This window comes from Antechinus flavipes, chromosome 4 (assembly GCF_016432865.1).
Source record: "Antechinus flavipes isolate AdamAnt ecotype Samford, QLD, Australia chromosome 4, AdamAnt_v2, whole genome shotgun sequence".
Lineage (NCBI taxonomy): Eukaryota > Metazoa > Chordata > Mammalia > Dasyuromorphia > Dasyuridae > Antechinus > Antechinus flavipes.
In genome coordinates, this window is record NC_067401.1 from 244,595,424 (window position 1) to 244,618,960 (window position 23,537).

The 23,537-nt window shown below is 31.3% G+C and overlaps 1 protein-coding gene across 4 annotated transcripts in view; it reads left to right on the forward strand.

Moving 5' to 3' along the window:
• The window catches only part of MYO6 (myosin VI), a 123,464-nt gene that overhangs the window by 16,064 nt on the left and 83,863 nt on the right, over positions 1–23,537 (forward strand). For all 4 annotated transcript variants that reach the window (XM_051997289.1, XM_051997290.1, XM_051997291.1 and 1 more), the window contains exons 4-9: positions 2,596–2,725; positions 5,082–5,187; positions 10,987–11,042; positions 15,327–15,424; positions 19,642–19,806; positions 22,845–22,925. In XM_051997289.1, coding sequence (XP_051853249.1) covers positions 2,596–2,725; positions 5,082–5,187; positions 10,987–11,042; positions 15,327–15,424; positions 19,642–19,806; positions 22,845–22,925 — 636 coding nt within the window. The remainder of the gene's footprint in view (positions 1–2,595; positions 2,726–5,081; positions 5,188–10,986; positions 11,043–15,326; positions 15,425–19,641; positions 19,807–22,844; positions 22,926–23,537) is intronic.

Genomic DNA, 23,537 nt, shown 5'->3' on the forward strand with positions numbered 1-23,537 from the left:
AATGCACTTGATAGTGGGGATAATTAGTAGCAGAATTAGTATAGTATTGCAATAATTTCAGTTAAAATGGGTCTGCAGTTTTTTTTTCTTTGACCAACCTAAGTGATTTTTGGTTCTTGATCAAAGGTTCAGTGATGACTTATGTGACTTTTGAAGGTTGTTTTGTATGTTTAGTGAAAGTTGTAGCTTAATAAATGTGAATTTTACATATTTGGTTTTGCAAATGAGAAACTTTGCCCTCCCTTTCTTTCTTAGCCATTATTTGTAGTGCCCATGATGGCTTGACTATATGAATAATTAATTAATTAATTAGCAAGCATTTTTCAATGGTCAGTCAATAAATGTTTAAAGTTCCTATTTATGTACCAGAGAATTGAGTACTGGGCATATAAAGAAAGGCATAAGGTAGTTATGTTCCTCAAGGAGTTCACAATCTAATGGAGGAAGCCAATAATCAGAAAGGAACTGAAAAGGGGTAGGGGGAGAATACTGTATTCTGCCAATGATGAAGTCCAGAGGAATGCAGCTGGTTGGGAAATGAAGAGAAAAGAAGAATGTTTTTTTTGGAGACCCTTCTTAAATGGAGGACCTTGAAAAAACTTTCAACTGTCTACCTTCATCCATTGTAATTAGAGGGAGAAAGGGTCTCCAGGAGCAGGAGGTACTAAAGAAGTCTGAGTTCTGGGGCTAATGTATTTCTCAGTCAGCACTCGTATTTCATCTGTTCTTTACCAAGAGATAAGAAACAGGCTTCACTGGCCTTCACTCTTGGTATCATTATTGATTATTGGATTAATCAGAGTTCTTTCAAAGTTTTTTTCCTTCATTTTATTGTAATTATTATGTAACTTGTAATTATTATATAAAACTTAGTTCTGCTCAATTAATTCTGCATCAGTTTATACAAATTTTTTCAGGTTTTTTGAATCCATTCCATTCATCATTTCTCACAATAAAACAATATTTCATTACTTCTGTCACCACAATTTTTCACCTGGTGTCCATTCGATAGACATTTATCATTTATATTATTTCAGCTTTAAATACTCCCAAATGGTTTTGACTCTGAATCTTTTCTGAAACTGGACACTCCCTGAGGCTTTATATGACTACTAGATATAAAAACCCTTGAAACTTTGTTTTACTCCTTTGGAAAATACTCTTATCAGTAACCTTTCTCTTTCTATATCCAGGAAGTGCTTTTGGTATCTTTTTTTGGCATGCCTAATTAACTGCCAAGCATTACTATACTTTACCCTTACTTGACTAGATACAAAAGAAAAAGAAAAAATTAGATTTTGTATATACTCCCCTCCCCATATTTGCTAGTGTTATTGATTTCTTTGTAATTATGCTTTCCCTTGTGGGGAAAGATGTCCTCATCTGCTGACTCCCTTAGATCCCTGCCTTTTTAAAATTACTGATTAATTATAAATGTTAAAATAATGCTTAAGTTGCTTATTAAACACTAAAGTGTACTTGGTAGTGGTGGCAACAGTAGCACTAAATAGAAATTTAGAGTTATGCGACTCTAGCAGAGTCAAATTTGATTGTGGAAAAATCTTGAAGTTATAACAAATTTAATAGAGATCTGTGTCTCTCCAGAGACATTGGTGTTCTAAAGAATGTTGAGAGTTTTGATGGTTGACAGTCTTACAGTGATTAGCTTAGTAATAATACATATATAATTATTACATGTATTACTTAATTATATATTTATATTTTGCTATCTCCTATATATAATTAAGAGACTAGAATTCAAATATATATCTCATTTGATATTTAAAAAGATTTTTAAAACTATGAAAGCATTTAAATTTGCTTCAAACTACAGAATATTTGGTTGTTGTCAAATTGATCAAAATTGAAGCATGACTTGATAGCACCTGTGCAGACCCCTGTAAACTGTCATTCTTCTTTTGTGGACCTCAGTAGTATTTAAGTAATTTTCCACATGTCTAAGGAAAGAATTACAAAAGTAGGAGTGCTACTTTTGGACTTCCGTTGAACCATATGATTTTTCTGGGCTCCATAGTCCTGCTATTTTCTCAGATGTTTAGATCCATTACTCTTTTGGGTAATGGTACTTATGTCTGGATGCATTGATTATATCCCCAGGATGCTGCTGGAGGTAATATTTTATTTTGTCTTAGTAGATACATACACAGTATAATTTTTAATTAGGATTTAAATTGAATATAATTTTTTTCTAGATTTTTTATTATGTTAACATAGTATAACTGAAAAATGATAAAAACCTGCATCTTTAAAAACAAGAAAATAACTTTTCACACTAAAGGCATTTTTGGATTTTTAAATTGCTTGCTAGAGTTGTTGTAAACTTAAAGGTAACTGTTGATTTTTTTATGTTTAGCATGTGGATGATATGTTTTTGGCAAATAGTGGGTAACTTTATTTAAAATAGCCTTAAATTGATGCTGTTGTAATCTAATGGCTTTTTTTGTTATTTTGATTTCATTTAAAAAATTTTTGATGTACCTAAAATTGAGATAAGAGAATCCTTAAAAGCACTTCATTTCATTTTAATTTAAATAAAAATCTGTTGCATTAATAGACATTATTTTTTATTTTCAGACATATGTGGCTAACATCCTGATTGCAGTGAACCCATACTTTGACATACCTAAAATATATTCTTCAGAAACAATTAAGCAGTATCAAGGAAAATCTCTTGGAGTATTGCCACCTCATGTCTTTGCAGTTGGTATGTAATCTAACCATAAGAATCATTAGCTAATTTATTTTTTTATGAATCAGGAATTTTGAATTTTTTCTTTCTTAATATTGTAGAAATAGACTGAAATTATTTTTTCTTTTACCCTATCAGACAAAGAAAAGTTTTAATGTACAGCTATATAATTTAGAAAAATTATTACTATAGAAATGTGTATCATTTTGGAAGCATTTTCACAAATGCTTTTGTGTAGCATAAACATACCTTTGCTGTGAAATGATGGCATATACCTATATATATATATATCTTTCCATCTTTGGCAAAAATTTTGAAATATACCCACGTTTTCTTAGATATTTTCTGCTATGTGGAAAATTGGGTAAGAAAATCTTGACCTCTAATGACTTTTTGAATTATTGACATATATTAGATAGTTGATAAATATTTTTTTCATAATGTTCTGGGCATAGTCTATTAAATCTGGACTTCTAAGAGGATTGTGCTGTCCTTAGCCAGACAGTGTTTTAACCATTCATTATAGTGTTATGGGGTTCTTGAATTGTGAGATCATAATGTGTACTTTTATTTGCAAAGGACTTTGGAGAGAGGTAAGATTGAAAATGACATGTGTATTATATTCCTTGTATAAAGAGAATTAAGATTCCTTTTTTCCCTCTTTAAGTAATCCTAATACACAGATGGCATTGCAGTTTTAGTAAATACCCAGATGTGTGACTTTTCCCCATGTGCCTCTCATAATTTGACTAATTATTGCACATACAAGGCTTTACTTTTCACAGTTTCAGACATAAGCCAGTCTGAGAGCTGTTAGCTGTTGTCAACAGAGCCTTAACCAGGTGGTATTGTTCAAAGCAGCCTTCATATTTCAGCTTTATCTTTGTTCCTTTTGTAAACTTGACAGGAGAATATAGTTCTAGCATCATACTGAACATTTAATTAAAAAGAAGTGTTACAAGGCATCTAGAATCTAATGCCATGGCATGAGGGTCACTGTTTTATTGTATTATTTTGTTTGCACTTGAGACATTGGAGCTTTTGGACAAGTGGAGAAGTGAATACTTTTTTTTTTTTTAACCTATTGAAGGGACTTTGTGAAGTTTGATTGCCATTTTATGTCTTCTCCTAAACCCTCTTTTTAAAAATAATTCTTTATGGCACTAATAACCTGTGTTTAGAACTTTCCTACAAATGAACACACAGAGTTCTTGTTGAGTAATTTGTTGAGAAGGCATAAATGAGTGTAAACATGTAATAGCAATATATTTGAAGAAGTCTAGAAAGTGATTAAAAAAAAACTTTTTATAATAGTGAGTTCTCGAATTCTAACTCTTTGGCCTGTTAAACTGAGTTTCTAATAGAAAAAAAAAAACAGCAACCAGTTCCACAATTTTGTTTTAACTTTGTTACAATTTCTTAAATACCATTTGCATTCTAGAATTTTGAAATTAAAAATTCATCTCCACTCTCACTTTTATTTGGGAACTTCATTAACTGTGTGAACTGAACTTTTTTCTTTTCTTTGCTTTCTTTCTTTCTTTCTTTCTTTCTTTTTTTTTTTTTTAACCTATTGAAGGGACTTTGTGAAGTTTGATTGCCATTTTATGTCTTCTCCTAAACCCTCTTTTTAAAAATAATTCTTTATGGCACTAATAACCTGTGTTTAGAACTTTCCTACAAATGAACACACAGAGTTCTTGTTGAGTAATTTGTTGAGAAGGCATAAATGAGTGTAAACATGTAATAGCAATATATTTGAAGAAGTCTAGAAAGTGATTAAAAAAAAACTTTTTATAATAGTGAGTTCTCGAATTCTAACTCTTTGGCCTGTTAAACTGAGTTTCTAATAGAAAAAAAAACAGCAACCAGTTCCACAATTTTGTTTTAACTTTGTTACAATTTCTTAAATACCATTTGCATTCTAGAATTTTGAAATTAAAAATTCATCTCCACTCTCACTTTTATTTGGGAACTTCATTAACTGTGTGAACTGAACTTTTTTCTTTTCTTTGCTTTCTTTCTTTCTTTCTTTCTTTCTTTTTTTTTTTTTTTTACTATATATTTGTACTTTCTGTGCATATTGGTTTTAGTGTTAGAAATCTATGATGTAGCTCACAGTAGAGATATTATAACACATAAATACCATTGTTTGCATTTCATGTTTACTAATGATGAAAATTATGAGGGAATTTTAAATAGAAAAGTGCATTTATAAATTTCATTATTTAAAAAAATCCCATATGCTATTTCTTATATTATCAAAACTTCTCTAGAATAAATGCATTTTAAAGTAGAATATCATATAGAAGATAAAATTGGTGAACATAGTTTTGGCTGCCCTTTATTTGTCATGTTATTTTGATTTTAGCTGACAAAGCTTTTCGAGACATGAAGGTACTCAAAATGAGTCAATCGATCATTGTCTCTGGAGAATCAGGTGCTGGCAAAACCGAAAATACTAAATTTGTTCTTAGGTAAGTATCTCCTTTCTCCCTCTCCCTCTCTCTCCCATTCTCCCTCTCTCTCTCATCCATTTCTCTCTTTTTCTTCCTGTCTCTCTCCCTCTCCTTCTCTTCTTCTCTCTCCCTCTTCCCCACCCTTTCCCTTTCTCTCCCTCTCTTTTCCCTCTCTCTCTTCCCCCTCCTTTCTTCTTTCCTTCCTTTTTCCTCCCTGTCTGTCTCCCCTTTCTGTATTAGGAAATACTTGGCTTTTAATATGCCCAAGATGTTTATTAGCTTTATGAACATAGGCAAGTTATTTAATTTGTCTGAATTGCAATTTTCTCAACTCTAAAATGGGAATAATACTAAGAGGGAGCACTTTTGAATTTTGAATGAAATACCATGGAAAGTACTTTGTAAACCTTAAAAGTACTAGGTGAATATTAGCTATTTACTTTATGACTTTTTAAATAGTTGTAATATTTCTACTGCTACTGCTGCTATTACTAGAACTACTACTGTGACTATTAGCAGGCATTTATATAACTCCTACTGCATGCCAGGTACTATACTAAATGATTTACAGATATTATTTTTTTGATCTTAACAACAACTCTGGAAGTTATGCTATTATTATCTTCATTTTACAATTCAGGAAACTGAGGCTGATTAAATGATTAGCCCAGGCTGACGCTAGACTTGAACATGGGTAGTCATAACTCCAGTGCTATATCCACTGTGTCACCTAGTTGCCTTCAATTCATGGAAATTAGAAACTATTCTTTTTGCAAGAGAGCAGCTTAGATCGTTTTGCAAATATAAAATGAAGGAGTTGAGTATTGGAATAAAAAAGAAATTATGCTGAATTACTTTATAAACTTCAGGCTACATGAAGACAGTAACCATGGCATATGTGTCATTTTTATAACACATTTTCTCTTAGCATACTCTTTGCTAACTGATAAATAAATATGTAAAAACAAATACTGGTGGATTTAAATTGAATTTAAAATAATGCTCATAAAAATGTAAAAATACTTTTTTAGGCTTTTGCTCTCCATCCTATACTGGGAAATGACTATATAATTTTTCTTAAAGAGTTTTTTAATAGCAGATTGCTATTGTTTCACTCAGCTTCCTTTTCACTCTGTAGAAAACTCATTTCCTCATTGCTGCAAACTTTCTGTTTTAAAGGAACCTGGAGAGCAAAGTATCAAAAGACTTTTTCCTCTACCAAGTTGTTAATATTTATCCTTAAAGTCCAATTACTCTCAGGGCAGGGCACTCTGTTTAACCCTTATAGTTTTCCAATAGCAGGCCACTGATTCAAGCAAGTGACTACAACACATTTTAGAATCCAGCAGTAAATTTCAAGTGTAAGTTCTGAAATAGTTGTAATTTTGAACATTACTTGTCTCAGAATAAAGTAATGTATAAATAAAAATAAAATATTAAATAATAATAAAGATGAGAACAGTCTCTGAATGGGTAGACTGTGTTTTCTATTTTATCTTTTGTTCCTTAATATGCTTTTAAAAATTATTTGTCATCTATATGATTGTACATTTTAACTATTAAAATTCAAATTATTTTTATGATATTTGTATTGTATCTTGTATTGTACATTTTTTGCTGTACATTAGTATGGACAACTGTATTTGTTCAAAATAGAATTCTTTCAGCTGGCTTTGGGGGAGAAGAAAGGGAAACTACATTCATATTTGTAAATGAGTTTGTTCCACTTTTGTGCATTTTAAGGGTCAGCTCATTTTGAGGGCTAGATTGCTAATATTACAGTTAAGAAGGACCTGGTCAATTGGTTTCTTCAGTCATTTTTAAGGAATTGTTCTGGCTATTTTATTAAGCTACTAGTCAAACTTTTGGTGCTGAGACTCTCAAAATGTATATAGCTATTTGTAGTCAGAACTCAAAACCTTTCTAGACTTAACTTTGTGTTGCCTTGGGTAACCTTAGAAAATATACCATTGAATCATGAAACTTGAGTATAGGACTTTGCTAAAGCTATTAACATAAGATTGATTTTATTGTAGCCTTCAGATTACTATATATTTTACATGTTCACACAACCAATTTAAAGGACGTTATTTTTTTTTTCATCTATGGAGAGTAAAGGAGATTATTAACAAACAAGATAGAGATCACAAGAGGTATCATGTGCACTTTTGATTATATAATTAAAGTATTTAAAATATTTTAATAGATTTCACCATAACTATACTCCTAGTCTCTATGTCATAGGTGGTAGAATAATTCATGATCAAATATAAGATGGAAAACTTTGATTGCATAAAATTATTAAGTTTTTGTACAAACAAAATAATTTAGAGAAAATTGGAAGGAAAGAAAGTAAAAGGGGAAGAATCTTTTCTTTTTCTGATAAAGGCCTCATTTTCAATCTGTATGGGAACTCATTCAAATTTGTGACTGGATCATTTCCCATTATATAAATTGTCAAAGGACATGAACAGGAACTTTTTCAAAGGAAGAAATCTAAACTATCAACAGTTATATAAAAAAAAAGTTTAAAATCACCAGTAGAAAAAATGCAACTTAAAGTTGTTCTAAATTCAGTTAGTCATTTAGTAGGTGCCTACTATGTGCCAGACAGTGTTAAAGTACTAGAAATACAAATAGAGACCAAAAACATTCCTTGCCTTCAAGGAACTCACAATTTGATGTAGGTGACAAAAAGCAAATAAATATATGCAAACAACTTATATGAGAATAAATAGTAAACAATTAAAAGAGAGAGAAAATACTAAAATTAAATGGGATTGGGCAAGACTTCTTATAGAAGATCAATAAGATTGGAAAAGATTAAAAAAAAGGAAAAAAGGGCAAATATTGGAGGGACTATGAGAAATTAGGTGCACACTAAAAGTATTGTGATGGAATTGTGAATTTGCCCAGCTATTCCAGAAAACAATTTTGAATTATATTCTCAAAGTCACTAAACTGTTCCTGTCTTTTGACCCACTGATACCATAATCAAAGATATATCCCAGAAAGGCCAAAGAAAGAAGAAAAAGGCAATATGTACAAAAATATTTATAGCAGCTTTTTAAACTAAAGCATCTCTTCCCCCTGCACTATATGGTGTACAAATGCAGCAGAATATTATTGTATTATTAAAAATGGTGAACTGTTCAGAGGAGAGGTACCAATTTGGTAAAGACACCATAGGAAATGACAATCTATTAAAGAAATTGAGCATGATTTTTATGGAGAAGACAAAGGGAAACATGATAGCTGCCTTTAAATATTTGAAGGATTGTCCAATGGAAGATTAGGCTTGTCTAGTTTAGGTTCCAGTGGGCAGATCCAGGGAGTGGGGAGGAGGTTGCAAAGAGAATTGTTGAGGCATGACTTTGACAGATTTTTTTTTCCTGAGGCAATTGGGGTTAAGTGACTTGCCCAGGGTCACATAGCTAGGAAGTGTTAAGTGTCTGAGGTCAAATTAAACTCAGGTCCTCCCAACTTGAGGGCTGGAGCTCTATCCATTGTGTCATCTGGCTGCCCCAAGACAAATTTTTTTTTAAAGCAATTAGCCTTATATAAAAGTAGAATGGGTTGCTTCACTAGGGGATATGTATATTCCTTTTGGAGATCTTAAAGCAGATTCTGGATGACTGCTTGTTAGGTATAATGTTATGTAGATTATAATTATTGATAGTTTTTTAGCTAGTCTTAAAAGACGGGTATGATTTCAACTAGCTAAAACTGGAGGGAGCATTCTAAATGTATGAAACAGCATGAGCAAAGGCACAAAATTGAAAAAGTACAAAATGTATATGGAGCAATCTGTTTAGTCTGGAACATAGAGGTGAATAACTTTTGATCAGGCTAGAAAAGTAGTATGGTGCTAGATGAACTTGATTCACTAGATTATAGGGAGCTACTGAACTCGTGAGCATGGTCATATCTGTGTACAGATTTTCAGATGGTAAACACAAAGTGTATAGGGAGTAAAGAAATTACACCATAAAGTGGATTTCTTTGACAAAGAGACCTAACTGAGTTTCAATGGATAAATGATGGACAGAAACAGTTACACCCAAAGAAAGAATACTGGGAAACGAATATGAACTATTTGCATTTTTGATTTTCTTCCCGGATTATTTTTATCTTCTGAATCCAATTCTCCCTGTGCAACAAGAGAACTGTTAGGTTCTGCAAACATATATTGTATCTAGGATATACTGCAACATATCTAACATATATAGGACTGCTTGCCATCTTGGGGAGGGGTTGGAGGGAGGGAGGGGAAAAATCAAAACAGAAGTGAGTGCAAGGGATAATGTTGTAAAAAATTACCCTGGCATGAATTCTGTCAATATAAAGTTATTATTAAATAAAAAAAAAGAAATTACACCATAGAAGTAGTCCATAGAATTGTATTCTGATTTATGGGAAAGTAGCTTAATACTTTTTTGCCATTTTCCTAAAAGTTGCCAAGGTTCTGGGAGGATACTCAGAACTCTTGCCTTATCCTCTAATGTCCTTCTTTTTTTCATGCTATTCCACTGTTTGTATAGTGTACCATGAAGTGGTTTGGTAGATGCCTTAGAAAGTAAGGTTCTGCTAGAAATTCTTCTGGTAGGTTATGTGAGGAGAAAGGCTGTGAAATTGAAAAACTGCTTCTGTGAATAGGCAAATGACCTTTGTTGTAGTAGGTAATTCTGCACAGGAGATATCAACTTATCCTAATCATGGTCTCTATTTACCATTAGAATGGCATCCACCCTCTTAAACAGGTATGAGTTTGTGAGTGTGTAGCTTTGCTACCATCCAAGATAGGTGATATTGGGGGATGAATTGGCAATTGCAATGTAGTCTAAAAGGTTGCCCCTCAGGATCCTTGGCATGGATGGATACAAACTTATTATAATTGACAATGTTGACCTGCACCATTTTGTAGTGAGATTCAGCAAAATTTTTGTGTTATGGTGTATAAATTCTTAAATATGACCCCTGTGAGTTGTTGCTAGAATGTGATGACATAGATGAAGCACTAGATATTGATGTCAAAATACAAGTGGATATTCAAGAGACTATCCAAGACTGATTCTTCTTTGGCTTAAGGTGTTTACCTGTTAGGAGGGAGTGAATTTATAATCTCGAGTATAGGCAGTCATAAAGGAATGTTAACAAATTGTCTCTTTATTTCATTCAACCTGCCTTTCCAGAAATTTGGTGTTTTAAAGTGGCAATGTGATTTTTCTATAGCTGGCTTATGCTTATGGGTTTATATTCTTGGATCAAATTTACCATATTGCCTCACTTGAGTATGCCATTACAAGCTTTAGAGTCTGATGGACATAAAGAAGAAGATGTGAGAGAGGCAGTAAGAGGACTAGGACTAGTATGGAATGCATTATCATGAGATTGTTGATGTAGAATTGGAAAGGACTTTAGAAACTATCTGGTCTATCTTCCTCCTTCCATTTTATAGATTAGTCAACTGAGGATAAGGGAAATTAATTGACTTGTCTAAGATCACAGTATGGTCAGAATGATCAAAGTGGCATTTGAACCAGTGTGCTCTAACTTCAGAGCCAGCACTTTTTTTTTTTATTGCATTGTGGCATCTCTGAAATCATAGTGTACTTCTAATTATTTTTAGTAGGAGTTTTCAAATTCAACATGGCCACAACAAAATTCATAATCTTCAAAATTCACTATCATTTATCATTTTCATTTTCTGTGATTTGTTTTAGTTTTAAATGCATTATTAATGTCATTATAATTATTAACATAACATTTTACTTTTATCTAAATTATTTCTTATATTTTATTATTTTTTTAAAACAGGTATCTCACGGAATCCTATGGTACAGGCCAAGATATTGATGATAGAATTGTGGAAGGTACTTTAAAAAAAAATTGAATCCAATTTTTAATTATATGATATTTGTAATTTAAATGGAATCCTTACTTCTTGCCATTTAGTGTAAGAATTATGTAAGACATTTTTATTTTACTTTAATGCAGAAAATAACTGGTCTTGCTAGTTTTTCATTGAAGTTTTAATCCAGGTGTGAAACATTAGGTCATTTAATTTTTTTTTTAAATAACCTAAGTTTTAAGACCAACATGAATAAGATAAGTAAGTCTGGGCTCTATATTTTCTACCTTTATGTCCTACATTAAGTAATAAAAATAAATATTCTTTCTTTGACAGAAAACTATTAAGTTGGTGTAGGTATATTTCTGAGGAGACTATGGTGATTGCTGGGTTTTCTTTTCTTTTCTTTCTTTCTTTTTTTTTAAAACACAATAGATCATTAGCTAGAAAGCTAAACATTTCCAACGTTAAGTAATCTCCTCTCTAAATCCTAACCCTCACTTCTCCCCTGTAAGTCATATGAAGTACTTTTCTCAACATTGACTAAGTACAGAAGACAACGAATTTCTTCTTATGATATTTATTACATAGCTAGTATTTATTAACTACCCATTATGTACCTAGAACATGTTTATTTCAAAATAAAAATTTTTATGCTAGTTTCTTAGAGAGATTCAGACATATTTCTGGTTTGTTTTGTTTTGTCATTCAATGTTTAAAAATACAGCATTGGGTACTCTTTGAATTTTGTATTAATTGATCAGGCTTTTAAAGAACTAAATTAATAAAAGGATTCAATATTTAAAAGAATCACCCACACTTCATCAGGGTGAACTCTCATGCAAGCAAACTACTGCCCCTCTATGATATAATAGATGATATTTGGGAACTTGTATAGGCAAAATTAATTATCTTGTGACTTACCAGGTAATGAGCCAAGTAAATGAATGAATAAAAAAGTCATTTATTAAATTTTTTACTATGTGCAAAACCTTATCCTAGAGCTACAATAGAAAAAAAAATCCCTCCTTTAAAGAGTTCATTCTTTGAAAACTTTAAAATACTTTATAAATATTGTGATTATTTTTATTATAAACTATTTTTTCTTAATCTTAAAAACATTCTTTTTAAACTGCTCTAAATCAGTGGCACTTCACAACTTTCCCCACTTAATTAGCCTTTTGTTTATCTTTGTCCTTAAAATGGATGTCTTAAAGTTCTGTTACCTTAAGTATTGTTATACAAGAGAATATTAACACCTAACATAACACATAATTAGAATAGTAAGACTTTGCAAAATAAAGCTAAAATGGAATAAATATTCCTTCATTATCTGAGTCACCTCTTTCATAAAGAATTTTATTCCTCTTCTCATCTTTTTCTCTTGGAAAAGTAACTGTTAGCTATTAGAACATAGATTGAAACTATATTTGTCAATTTCTGGGCAAAAAAAAAAAGTCACTCTCATGACTTTAGTTCAATAAAGTTTTCTAGAAGCAAAAAATAAAACAAACCAACAAATCTAAACCACAGTACTCAGTGTAAAACCAAAATCAGTCATATATTATCAAGACAGTATCTCATGTGGCCCTGAAATAACTATATGAATAATTATTAGCTTCATATAATTTTTATAAATGACATAAGATTTTCTCAAAAAACAAAAAGAAATATAATAGATATCACTGGGAAGTTTTTGGTTCACTCATTTTTTATGGACATTGTTACCTGTTATATGACTTCTGTAAAAAGAGTCAGGGAGATGGAATTGTCTTAATTACTGGAAAAGTTGTATTTAACTCTAATGGTGTTTCTGTGTTTCTTAGATTCTGAGGTTTGACTTTATAGTGCAGAACCAAATCCCTATCCAAATACTGGAATAGAGTCAAACTTTCTTTTAAGGATAATTTTTATTTAGCTATAAATACTTATGCAGTATATTTCCATGTGAAATTGGAACTGTGTAAGTGTGAATATAATTTGCTTTATATTCTAGGTAGTGTGCTTTTTTATATCTGATATTTAAAAGACATAAATCCCTATATATAGTAACAGAGAATATTTATTTTTAATATTTAATAAAAATAATTCAGTCTTGACAAGTTTATGATTTGTCATTGCTAATTTAAGTCTCAAGTAAATAAAGTTGAATTCAACAAAAATAGTTTTCTCAGATTCTTCAGTCAAATCTTTTTTTTTCATTGGATCGAAGTTAGAACTGGAAGAGACTTTAGAAAGTTTTTTAATTCAGCCCCCTCATTTTATGGATGAGACTGAGGCACAGAGATTGAGTTAGTAAATGTCTTAAGCAGAATTTGAACTAAGGACTTCCTTACTCCAAGTCCAGTTGTCCTATCCACTATACAGAGATGATTTTTATATTCCAGATGACATGTTATATGGTATTATTAATGTCAGAAAGCTTAGATACTGTTGAAATATACTTTTAAAGGAATTTGTAGGTTATATTTATAGTGAGGGCATTTTCAGGAGTATAAATTATAATTTTAAAATTTTAGTTATAGATTTTTATAATTTACTAAATTTCTACTTTGGCATCTTTAAAAGTTGGTGAATAAAAAGAGGATGATTTTAGAGGGCAGAGTAAAGAAGACAAGCTGAATATTTATAGGATTCAAAGCAGAACTTCTTAAGGAAAGGATAGATCACTTAGGCAAACTTATAGGCAAAATGACCTGAAAATGCTTGCAAAGATAATGAGGGACCAATTTTTGCCCCCTTCTATTGTATACTAAGAAGAATGAGCGTTAAATGGCATAAAGGAAAATTATCTCAGCACAAACAGTTGTGAAACACAGCAATACTGGGTGGAATTGGAAATATTTTTTGCAAGTAAGCTAAAAAAGAAAAAAATTTGTCTCGGACATTTTGGGTATTATCCTAACTAGAGACAGAAGAATACTCTTTAAAGGTTCTTTCTAGTTATATTTTTTCTGAATATATGATGCATATCATAGAAAGATAAAAGTTTTACATCTATTGTATTTTTATACTTTAATCATTAGGTTATCATCTATATATTATAAGCAATTTTTTGGGTGCTTTTTCTATTTAATGTAATTTTTCTCAATAATATGTAAGTAAAATTTGTTAGCATTTGATTTTTAAAATTTTGAGTTGCAAATTCTCTGCATCTTTTAGAAGGCAAGCAATTCTTGTGCTGTAGTCATGAGAAAGCAAGCCATTTGTGTTATATGGTCATGAAAAAAATTCCATTAATCATGTTGCAAAAAAAAGTGCAGATCAAAAGAAGATTAATATATTTTTGAAAAAAGTATGCTTCAAACTGCATTCATATATCACCAGTTCTCTGGAAGTGGATAACATTTCTTATCATGACTTCTCTGAAATTATTTTAGATTATTTGTTACTGAGAATACCCAAGTTATTCCCATTTTGTTTTCATATAATGTTGTTACTGTGTACAATATTCTTATATAGAACATAGTTTTTCTCATTTGACTTTGATAAAGTAAGTCATTCCAGTTTTTTCTGAAAGCACCCTTTTTATTATTATTTTTTAAAAGCACAGCAGTATTCCATCACAATCACATACCACAACTTGTGCAAAGATTCCTCATTTGATGGACATACCTTTCATTTCCAATTATTTCTAATCACAAAAAGAGCTGCCTTAAATATGTGTGTGTGTGTGTGTGTGTGTGTGTGTGTGTGTGTGTGTGTGAGAGAGAGAGAGAAAGAGAGAGAGAGAGATATCACATATATATCCTTTTCCTTTTTCTTTGATCTCTTTGAGGTACAGACTTAGGAGTGATATTGCTCAGCCAATTTTATATGTACAGTTTTATAGCCCTTTAGGCATAGTTCCAAATTGTTCTCAGAATGTTTGGATAAGTTCAAAATCTCATTGGATTTTTTTTTTTTGATAGTTACACAAAGAAAGTGATTTTAAATCATTTTTGGCAAGTAAAGACATAAGAAAAGGGGAAATTCTAAATTAAATATTTTCCCCTTATCTTGCCATGAAAAGCTTATTTTATTGTTTATAAAACTTTGTAAGATTGGTCTGTATGTGTTGAAACTAGAATTATTGGTTTTAGAGCTTCTTGTTTAATTTTTTGTGGAAGTCATTTCTTCATTTGTAGGAGATAGAAAAAATCTCATTTCTCTCTTAGAAATCTTCTATACTACACTAAAATGATATTGCAGTCTTTCATACTTTTTATTTTTTATTATAAGTAATTTTAAGTAAGGTGAAAAGTACTAGTTAAAAGTCTCTTGTGAGCCTTTTGATGAAATTATTTAATTTTATCCTTCTCACTAGCCAATCCATTGCTCGAAGCTTTTGGGAATGCAAAGACTGTTCGTAATAATAATAGCAGCCGTTTTGGAAAATTTGTTGAAATACATTTTAATGAAAAGGTAAGAGGTCATTTTGGATATGTTATATTATATTGATGTATGTTTATGATGAGTGTGAAAGTGTTAAAAAATATTTGGAGTTCTCATTTCTTGATAAAGTCAGGCAAAGATTATGCTTGGATTTGTGGAAAATAAGAAATAGCTATAATAATGCCTTTAATACTTTAATATCTTCTTTGTCTTTAGGTAGATTTGAGAGCACCTCAATTATTTTATTATGAACCTTTAGAAAACCTAAAGTTTACTTTAAGAGTAGGCATTATCCTAGTGACAGAGTTTTTAAAAATAATATTGGAAACTCATTAAAATAAAACAAACTTGTACTAATCCTCTATTTTTATAATATTGAAAAACCATAGTGACATAGTAATTAATATTAATAATTTTGTTATTATTAGAGACAGTTAAATTATCTATTTTGTTATATCTTCTAGAACTATGTGAAACCTCCAATTTGTTGGAGGAAAAAGAGTAGTAATTCTGAAAACCTCCTCACATTGGAAATATTTAACTCATTTAACATCAATTACCAAGAAGGGTATAGCACTCTCCAAATTTATAAAAAATAAGAGAAGGAATAAGATAAGGTGGAATATAGAAGGTTGTGTAGATTTCTGGTATATACATTATTAGGAAAGAGATAAAGAGGAAGGGAAAGAGTGGCAAAGGATGAGGTGGGATATAGAATGGTATTTAGGAATGGGCAAAGGTATGTAGATGAATGTAGATGCATTAAGTACCTATTATAGTGAAAATATCTTGCTAAGTGCAGACAAAATTCTAGAATATTTTCTTTCTTTGAGGAATTTATATTCTGTTGAAGTGGAAAAAGAGTCTGTCAGCTGAGAAGCATTTACATGATAATTTGAGGAAGAGGAGGACAAGGAGTAAAAAGGAGAAGAGATCACTAATAGTGTTGGGGAAAAAAAAGGAATGTTATCTCATAGAAGATCCACACAAATACAGTCTTGAATGAAGCTAGAAATTCTAAAAAGCAGAGATAGGAGGGGTCAGTTTATTTTGATACAGAGGCACAGAAAGAGGTGATGGGATGCCACTTTCACTAAATTGCAAATAGATTATTTTGACTGGCTGTATGGAGAGAAAAAAAACCTACATTCTTAAAATGTAGTTTTGAGGGGCATCTAGTTGGTGCAATGGATAGAGCACTAGCACTAGCCCTGAAGTCAGGAGGACCTGAGTTCAAATCTGGTCTCAGACACTTAACACTTCCTAGCTATGTGACCCTGGGCAAGTCACTTAAACCAAATTGCCTCAGCAAAAAAAAAAAAAAAAAAAAAAAAATAGTTTTGAGTCAGGTCACAAATACCAAAATGTGATATTTTTTATCTTCAGTGCATAATGAGCCATAAAGATTTGTGAGCAGTTGTATGACATGGTCAGAGGAGCTCAAGGAAGATTATTTGGCAGCTGTGGAGAACTTGGAGAGAAAGGAGTAAAGACAGGGAGATCAGTTAAGCTATTTTTTTATAATCAAGGTACAAGTTGTCAAGAGTCCTGAACTAAGATGGTAGCCAGTTGGATGAAAGAAAGAGTTTCACTGTGAAAGTTGTTAAGGAAGTATCAATAATTATGACTTGATAGGTGCTAGGCTGTGAGAAATTGAGGTTCTCAAGAAGGAAGAGTTGAGGACATCTTCATAGTTGTGACATGAGGAATTGTTGTGCTTATAGTAGAAATAGACATCTTTATACAAAAGGCTAATTTTGAAGTAATTAATGATGAATTCTGTTTTGGGAAGTGAAATATTAACCCAGTGAGCAAGCTTGAGAATTAAACTTAGGAGAAAGATTACAATTGAATCTATAGATTTTGTAGTTAGCTATATAAAAATGGTTTTTCAGTCCTTGAAGGAGTATATGAGATCATCATCAGGGTATGAAGAGAGAAATGAGTAGTCCCAAAGCAGATAAATATAATATATGTTTAGGAGATGACAGATTGGTAGTGATACAACAAAGAAGACTAAAAAGGAGAAGTTGGCAGAAGGATAGCCAAGTGAGAGCAGTTTTAGAAAACCAAATGAGCCAGAGAACATGCAGAAAGGAGTAGTTAATAGCTTCAAGATACAGAATGTTTGAGATAAGAATAAGGAGAGAGCAAGCATTATTGTAATCTAGGGGAAGTCATTTATTTTCTCTAAATCCTGGTTTCCATTTCTGTAAAATAATGAGATTGGATTAGATGGCTTGGATGATCAAAATGGCAAACTCACAGAAGAGATCAGAAGGGATAAGTCAAGAGAACAGGTGTAAGGGGATAGGTTTTTTTTTTTTTTTTGTTTGTTTTTTTTTTTTTAAAGAAGAGCCATGTCATTAGAAGAGCCATGTCTTTGTTAAGCACTATGCAGGTTATAGGAATACATATACAAGAGTGAAGTTCCCTGTTCTAAGAGAATTTACCTCTGTTACATTCTATTAACAATCATTTACAAATAGTAAACTTTTAAAAATACACAATTATAGTGAAGGGGTAACAATTGGAATAATCAGGGGAGGTCTTTTAAAGGAGGTGGAACATGAACTGAGTGTTTTAAGAAAGGCACTAGTTACAAGAGGCAATGAGAATGAGCACCTTCTAGGCCAAGGGGAATAATCTCTTCAAAGGTAAAGAGAAAGGACATTGAATGTCTTTATTGAGAATGGTAAAACTGGCTCATTTAGAGTACATGTGACTCCTATATCAGTAGTAACCTGTCTTTTCTTTTTTCTTCAAGTATGGTCATTTGTACATATGTGTATGTGTGTGTGTGTATGTGTGTGTGTGTGTGTGTGTGTGTTTGGAGCAGGATAAGAGTGGGTATTATTTCTTGCTTGCCAAACCTTGCTTTCATAATCTTTCCTGAAAATATTCATGAGAGAAGGCCCAAGGGATATTTAATTTTGGCCCATTTTATTCTGTTTTGACCTATTTTATTTAATTTATAATATTTTACTGTTTGCAGAACATTTTACAAATATCTCCTTTTATCCTCACATTAATTCTTTTAGGTAGATGGTATTGTCTCCATTTTATAAAAGAGGAGATTAAGGTTGACAGAGGAAGTGATCTTTTCAGGGTCATACACTTAATCAATGAGACCATATTTGAACTTGGTCTTTTCTTGACTTTAGGTCTATCATGCCATCCACTACATCACTTAGTTGCCTTGTTTGAACCATGCTTTCCAATGTTTTTTCTCTATCTTGGGCTCTGTGTTGTAATCATTGAGTATCAGTTTATATGTTAATTTGACTTGGAGGAGACTAGTTTCTTTAACCTCTCTTATCGTGCCTTTCTATTCCCTACCACTATTCATTGTGATTCATTCAAAGCCTAAAGGAGCCAGGCTGGACTAAAAACTAAACACCTCCTTCCCTCTCCCCCAGTTTCATAAGTTACTATGATCAAAGAATTAGTTACTTAGTAGCTGTATGTATTTGGCTACGTTAGGATTGAACCACTGATAGTTTATTGTTGGGGTCTTATTCAGACTCTGCAAAATCTTCCAGAGGCCACCTGTATTGATTGCTATAGTGAAATATTGAAATGGGTCTTTTTGGAGTATTTTTCATGTGCAGATAATTATGGGGGCAGTTATTTATCAGAAAAGATTATATATTTTCCCATATTTGTTAATGTATAAAGGTATTTCCTTAAAAATGTAATTTCTTAAGATTGCTGATCCATGAAAAGATCATTGCACTGCCCAAGGACTAATAATGAAACGTCATCCACCCCTTGACAGAGGTGGATGACTTGCAGGGAAGATCAGAATATCTGCAAATATTGTGTGGGTATTTGAGTGTGTTTTGCTTTAATATGCTTATTTTTATTATAGGAATGTGTTTATTTTACATTTGAGTTGAGTTTGGGAGGGAAAACTAGTGATCAGGACTCCTACTTTCCATCAATCCTTCCCCCCCCCCCCAAAAAAAAAAAAAACCCAAAGTAAAGAAAAGGTCATTGTAGCATTTTTTAAAAAATGAGTAGAATAGAACATAAAGTCCCGAAGAAGATGCAAATAAGTAGGACAGATTGGAAAAATGTTTAATTTATTATGTTCTTTTGAAAATGCAACTAGTACATAATAGAGATTCGTGGTTTTATGAATTTTTTTTTTCCTCTTTTGGCTTTGTGAAAATGCTGATGTTTGATGTGTGTCAAGTACAGAAGAAGAAAAAAAAGAAAAAAATCTATTTTCTCTTTTTATTTAGAATGCAGTTGTTGGTGGATTTGTTTCACACTACCTTCTAGAGAAATCTAGGATTTGTGTTCAAGGCAAAGAAGAAAGGAATTACCATATATTTTACAGACTGTGTGCTGGTGCTTCTGAAGATATTAGGGAAAAGCTTCATTTAAGCTCCCCAGACAATTTTCGGGTGAGAAAAATAAACTATCCTTGTGATGATAAATTTGAATAATTTTGTTATGCAGTTTGTTTTATTTGGATTCAGTATCACACATCAGACATAGTCTACTCCAGTACTCACTATATATACTTTAAATATAATTTGGTAGAATCACCCAATTGAGAGGGATCATGATACAGGGGATAGAGAGCTGACTTTAAAATCAGGAAGAACTGAGGTTAAGTTCTGCCACTTATACATACTGGATATCCTAGAGTTTACTCAGTGCTGTAGGCAATTTTCTAAGATTATTAGTTGTAGATAAGATGCTGATTTGTATTGGTGAAAGAAACTCTCACTTGGAGGTTCTTTATACCAATAAACAAAAGGTCTATTTCTTATCCTAGTTCTCACCTTCAAAGGTATACTAAATACATCTATTTGATTTTTTTCTCATTTTGCAAAGGGTGAAAATGATGGTGGATATGTACAAATAAAAACCATATGCAAGTTGCATAACTTGGGAATATGCAGCAATTTAAATGTGCTGGTTTAAACTTATCTTTGACCAGTTTGAGGAGAAAATAGTTTAATATACAAAGGAGAAAGATTACTGATCTTACTCAGAATTAATAACATTTTTTTAAGGAACCATTTTATAAGTGAAGTTTATAGTTAAACCCATAATTATGCTAGTTTTTTCTGTTATTTTGTTTTTTATTTTCCTTTTTTGCTGTTTTATGTCTTTGAGTTCATCTTTAATTTCTATGACACTTGTTATTTTCAAATGCTTCAATTCACATCATATCCATAGCCTCTTTTATGAAACTGTTTTAGAAGAGCCAGAAACCATATTGTAAGATATTTGCATAGATAAATCTGCTGCTGCAGTGACTCTGTCTTTTGAGCTCCAGCTGTATTAGCAAATAAAACATTAATAATAGAGATTAATGCATATTTTAGCAAATATTTTGTAGAGTCATTCACATTTCTTAACTAATTTTACAAGTATATAAAGGAGACATCTACATTTCTACAAAGGTGGAAAAGAGAAAAGCATATGGTGTGAATCATATTAGTTAAAATGATGGTTAAAATCTTTGGCCTTCTGAAGCTTTAACTTTAAATGCAAATATTTATCTAACAAAAGCTATTGGAAGGAGACATTTCCTTTCAGAAATTTTAAAGAGAAACATTCACTTTGGATATCTACTATACAGTCAAATAATATACCTGTTTTTGCTCTACAAAATAATTAAAAGCTATTTACTAAGATTTTAATTTGCAGTGTTCATCTCTGTAGTTATAATTTGTTTTTTCTCCCTCTGATCTTAAAATAGCTAGCCATATTGTTTTATTTCCATTACCTTGTTTTAATAGTATAGCCAATTATAAGTCATTTAATATTTATGCGTAATATGAAAAAGGAGTTGGTTAAATTCAGTTTTTTAATATTTTACTTTAGATATGTGTTTTTATTTTTATATTTGAGAATGGCTTATGGTCAACAATCTGAGAATGCTTAATGGTCAATAAAATGGGAATTTATTCCAAATAAAATGCAGAAGATATACTCATCAGAATTAGAGGAAACTAAAAATTGATTTAATTTATCAATCTCATTCCATTTTTTTCCCATTTCCTCCATATATTCTGAAAATAGCTCTCACAAACTAATAGAAAAGTTCTTTTACTAGAGTCCCTATCCAAGGAACCTCATGAAAATATTTGGCCTTTGAGCGCTAAATAAGTTATTGAAACTTAAAGAAGCTACATTTACTTAGTAACATCAGTAACAATTGAGAATCTAATGTAAACAAGTTCCTGTAATATAAACAAGTATAATATTACAAGTCAAATCAACACATATTTATTCGACCAGGCATTGAACTAAGCTCCAGGGATTCAAAGAACAAGAAAAGAAAACTCCCTTTTCTCAGGCTGCTTATGCTGTAATCCAATGGGAGAGACAACATGAAAACAATTATGCACAAACAAGATTATACACAGGATGAATTGTAGATAGTCAGTAGAAGGAGTCTTTGTTGTTGTTCAATGGCTTCAGTCACATGCAATTCTTCATGACCCCATTTGGTATTTTTTTGGCAAGAATCCTGGCATGATATGCCAGTTTATTTACAAATGAAGAAATTGAGTTAAAGTTAAGTGACTTTCCCAAGGTCACACAGCTAAATAACTGTCTGAGGCTAGATTTGAACTCAGGAATATCTCACTCCAGGCTCAGCATTCTATCCACTGTGCCACCTAACAACCTGGGGACTAGGGAAGGCTTCTTGAACAAGGGGTCTTTAGGTGATATTTGAAGGCTGAAGGGAAGATTTCAGCTTAACATAATTTTTGTTTATTCAGACTTTAGTGAATTATAGTTCACTACACAGTAGGGGGCATAGAGAAAATAGAAAAATACAGTCCATGCCCTCAGTGAATTTACAGTTTAGAAACTCGCAAGATAAACACTGCAAGTATTAATATCAGTCTGCATTTAAATTAAAGTACTCCAATAGACATTTGAAGCTACCAAGAGAGACTAAATAACTTGATCTCATATTCTTCTCTCCCTACTGGTTTTCACCTATGGCTCTTTAAATCTTTTAGGGGAAGATTCACCAAAGTGTGCTTCAAAATTCTCTTTCCTCTGAAAATAGATTAGAATAAGTACTATGTCATGAGTTTTTCCTTGGAAAAAAGATAAAGTTCATTGATTATACTAGCACTTTGAAATATTATATTGACTATTCAAGCTTAGAATTACTATTTATCAGGTATAGGAAGTCTTTATGATTTTATATATATATGTATTTTTTTTTTGGTGCTCCTCTTTCTATTTATAATTGGTTGTTGGCACTTCGATGTTCAGTTTCTGTGCTCCTAGTGATGGTGGAAAAAAATAAACTGTTTATATATTAGATAGCGAATGAGTGACATACTAAAATTAAAACCAAAGATTCTTTAGTAAGATAAAATGAAAATACATTTTAATTGTTGGCAAGATTAAAATAAGATTTTAATCTGTCTGTTTATAATATAAAAATATTTCTTTGTCATAGTACTTAAATCGAGGCTGCACTAGGTTCTTCGCTAATAAGGAAACAGACAAACAGATTTTACAGAACCGCAAAAGTCCTGAGGTACAGTAAACTCATTTTTTAATTTCAAGTATTTTTAAAAATGCTTGTTAAGAAATAGTAATATATTTGCTCATTATTTTAGCATATTTGTTTGGCTTTAGTTTTAATGTTATATTTATAGATTTTTAAGCACTTATTTCAATATAAGCACTTATGTCAGAGTGTTTTATTATTCATATAATTGGGATATGTTCATATAATCAGGTTTTACCAGACTTCTTTGTAAATTACTTTTTGTTGTTGTTTTATTTTTACAAATTGCCCAAAGATTATTTTCTAATAACATTTTACAAAATTTATCCTGGTGTTCTTTAAATTATGGCTACCTAATAAAATAGTAGAAGATGTAGAATATGTGCATGTTGACTTTAGTTGCTTATCCACTTAAATAATTTAAGTAATTTTCTCAAAATACTCCTATGCAGCCTGATATTAATGTGTAAGATATTTAAGTTTAGAATGCCTTAAAATCATATACATTCTAAGAGTTTAAATTCAGAAGATTACAAATCCTGAAATTCATGATAAATTGTTCACTTGTACTATTGCTATTAATTTAGATAATGAAAGATTTCTGTTGTTTGCTTAATTGAACATAATTTTCTTGTAGAC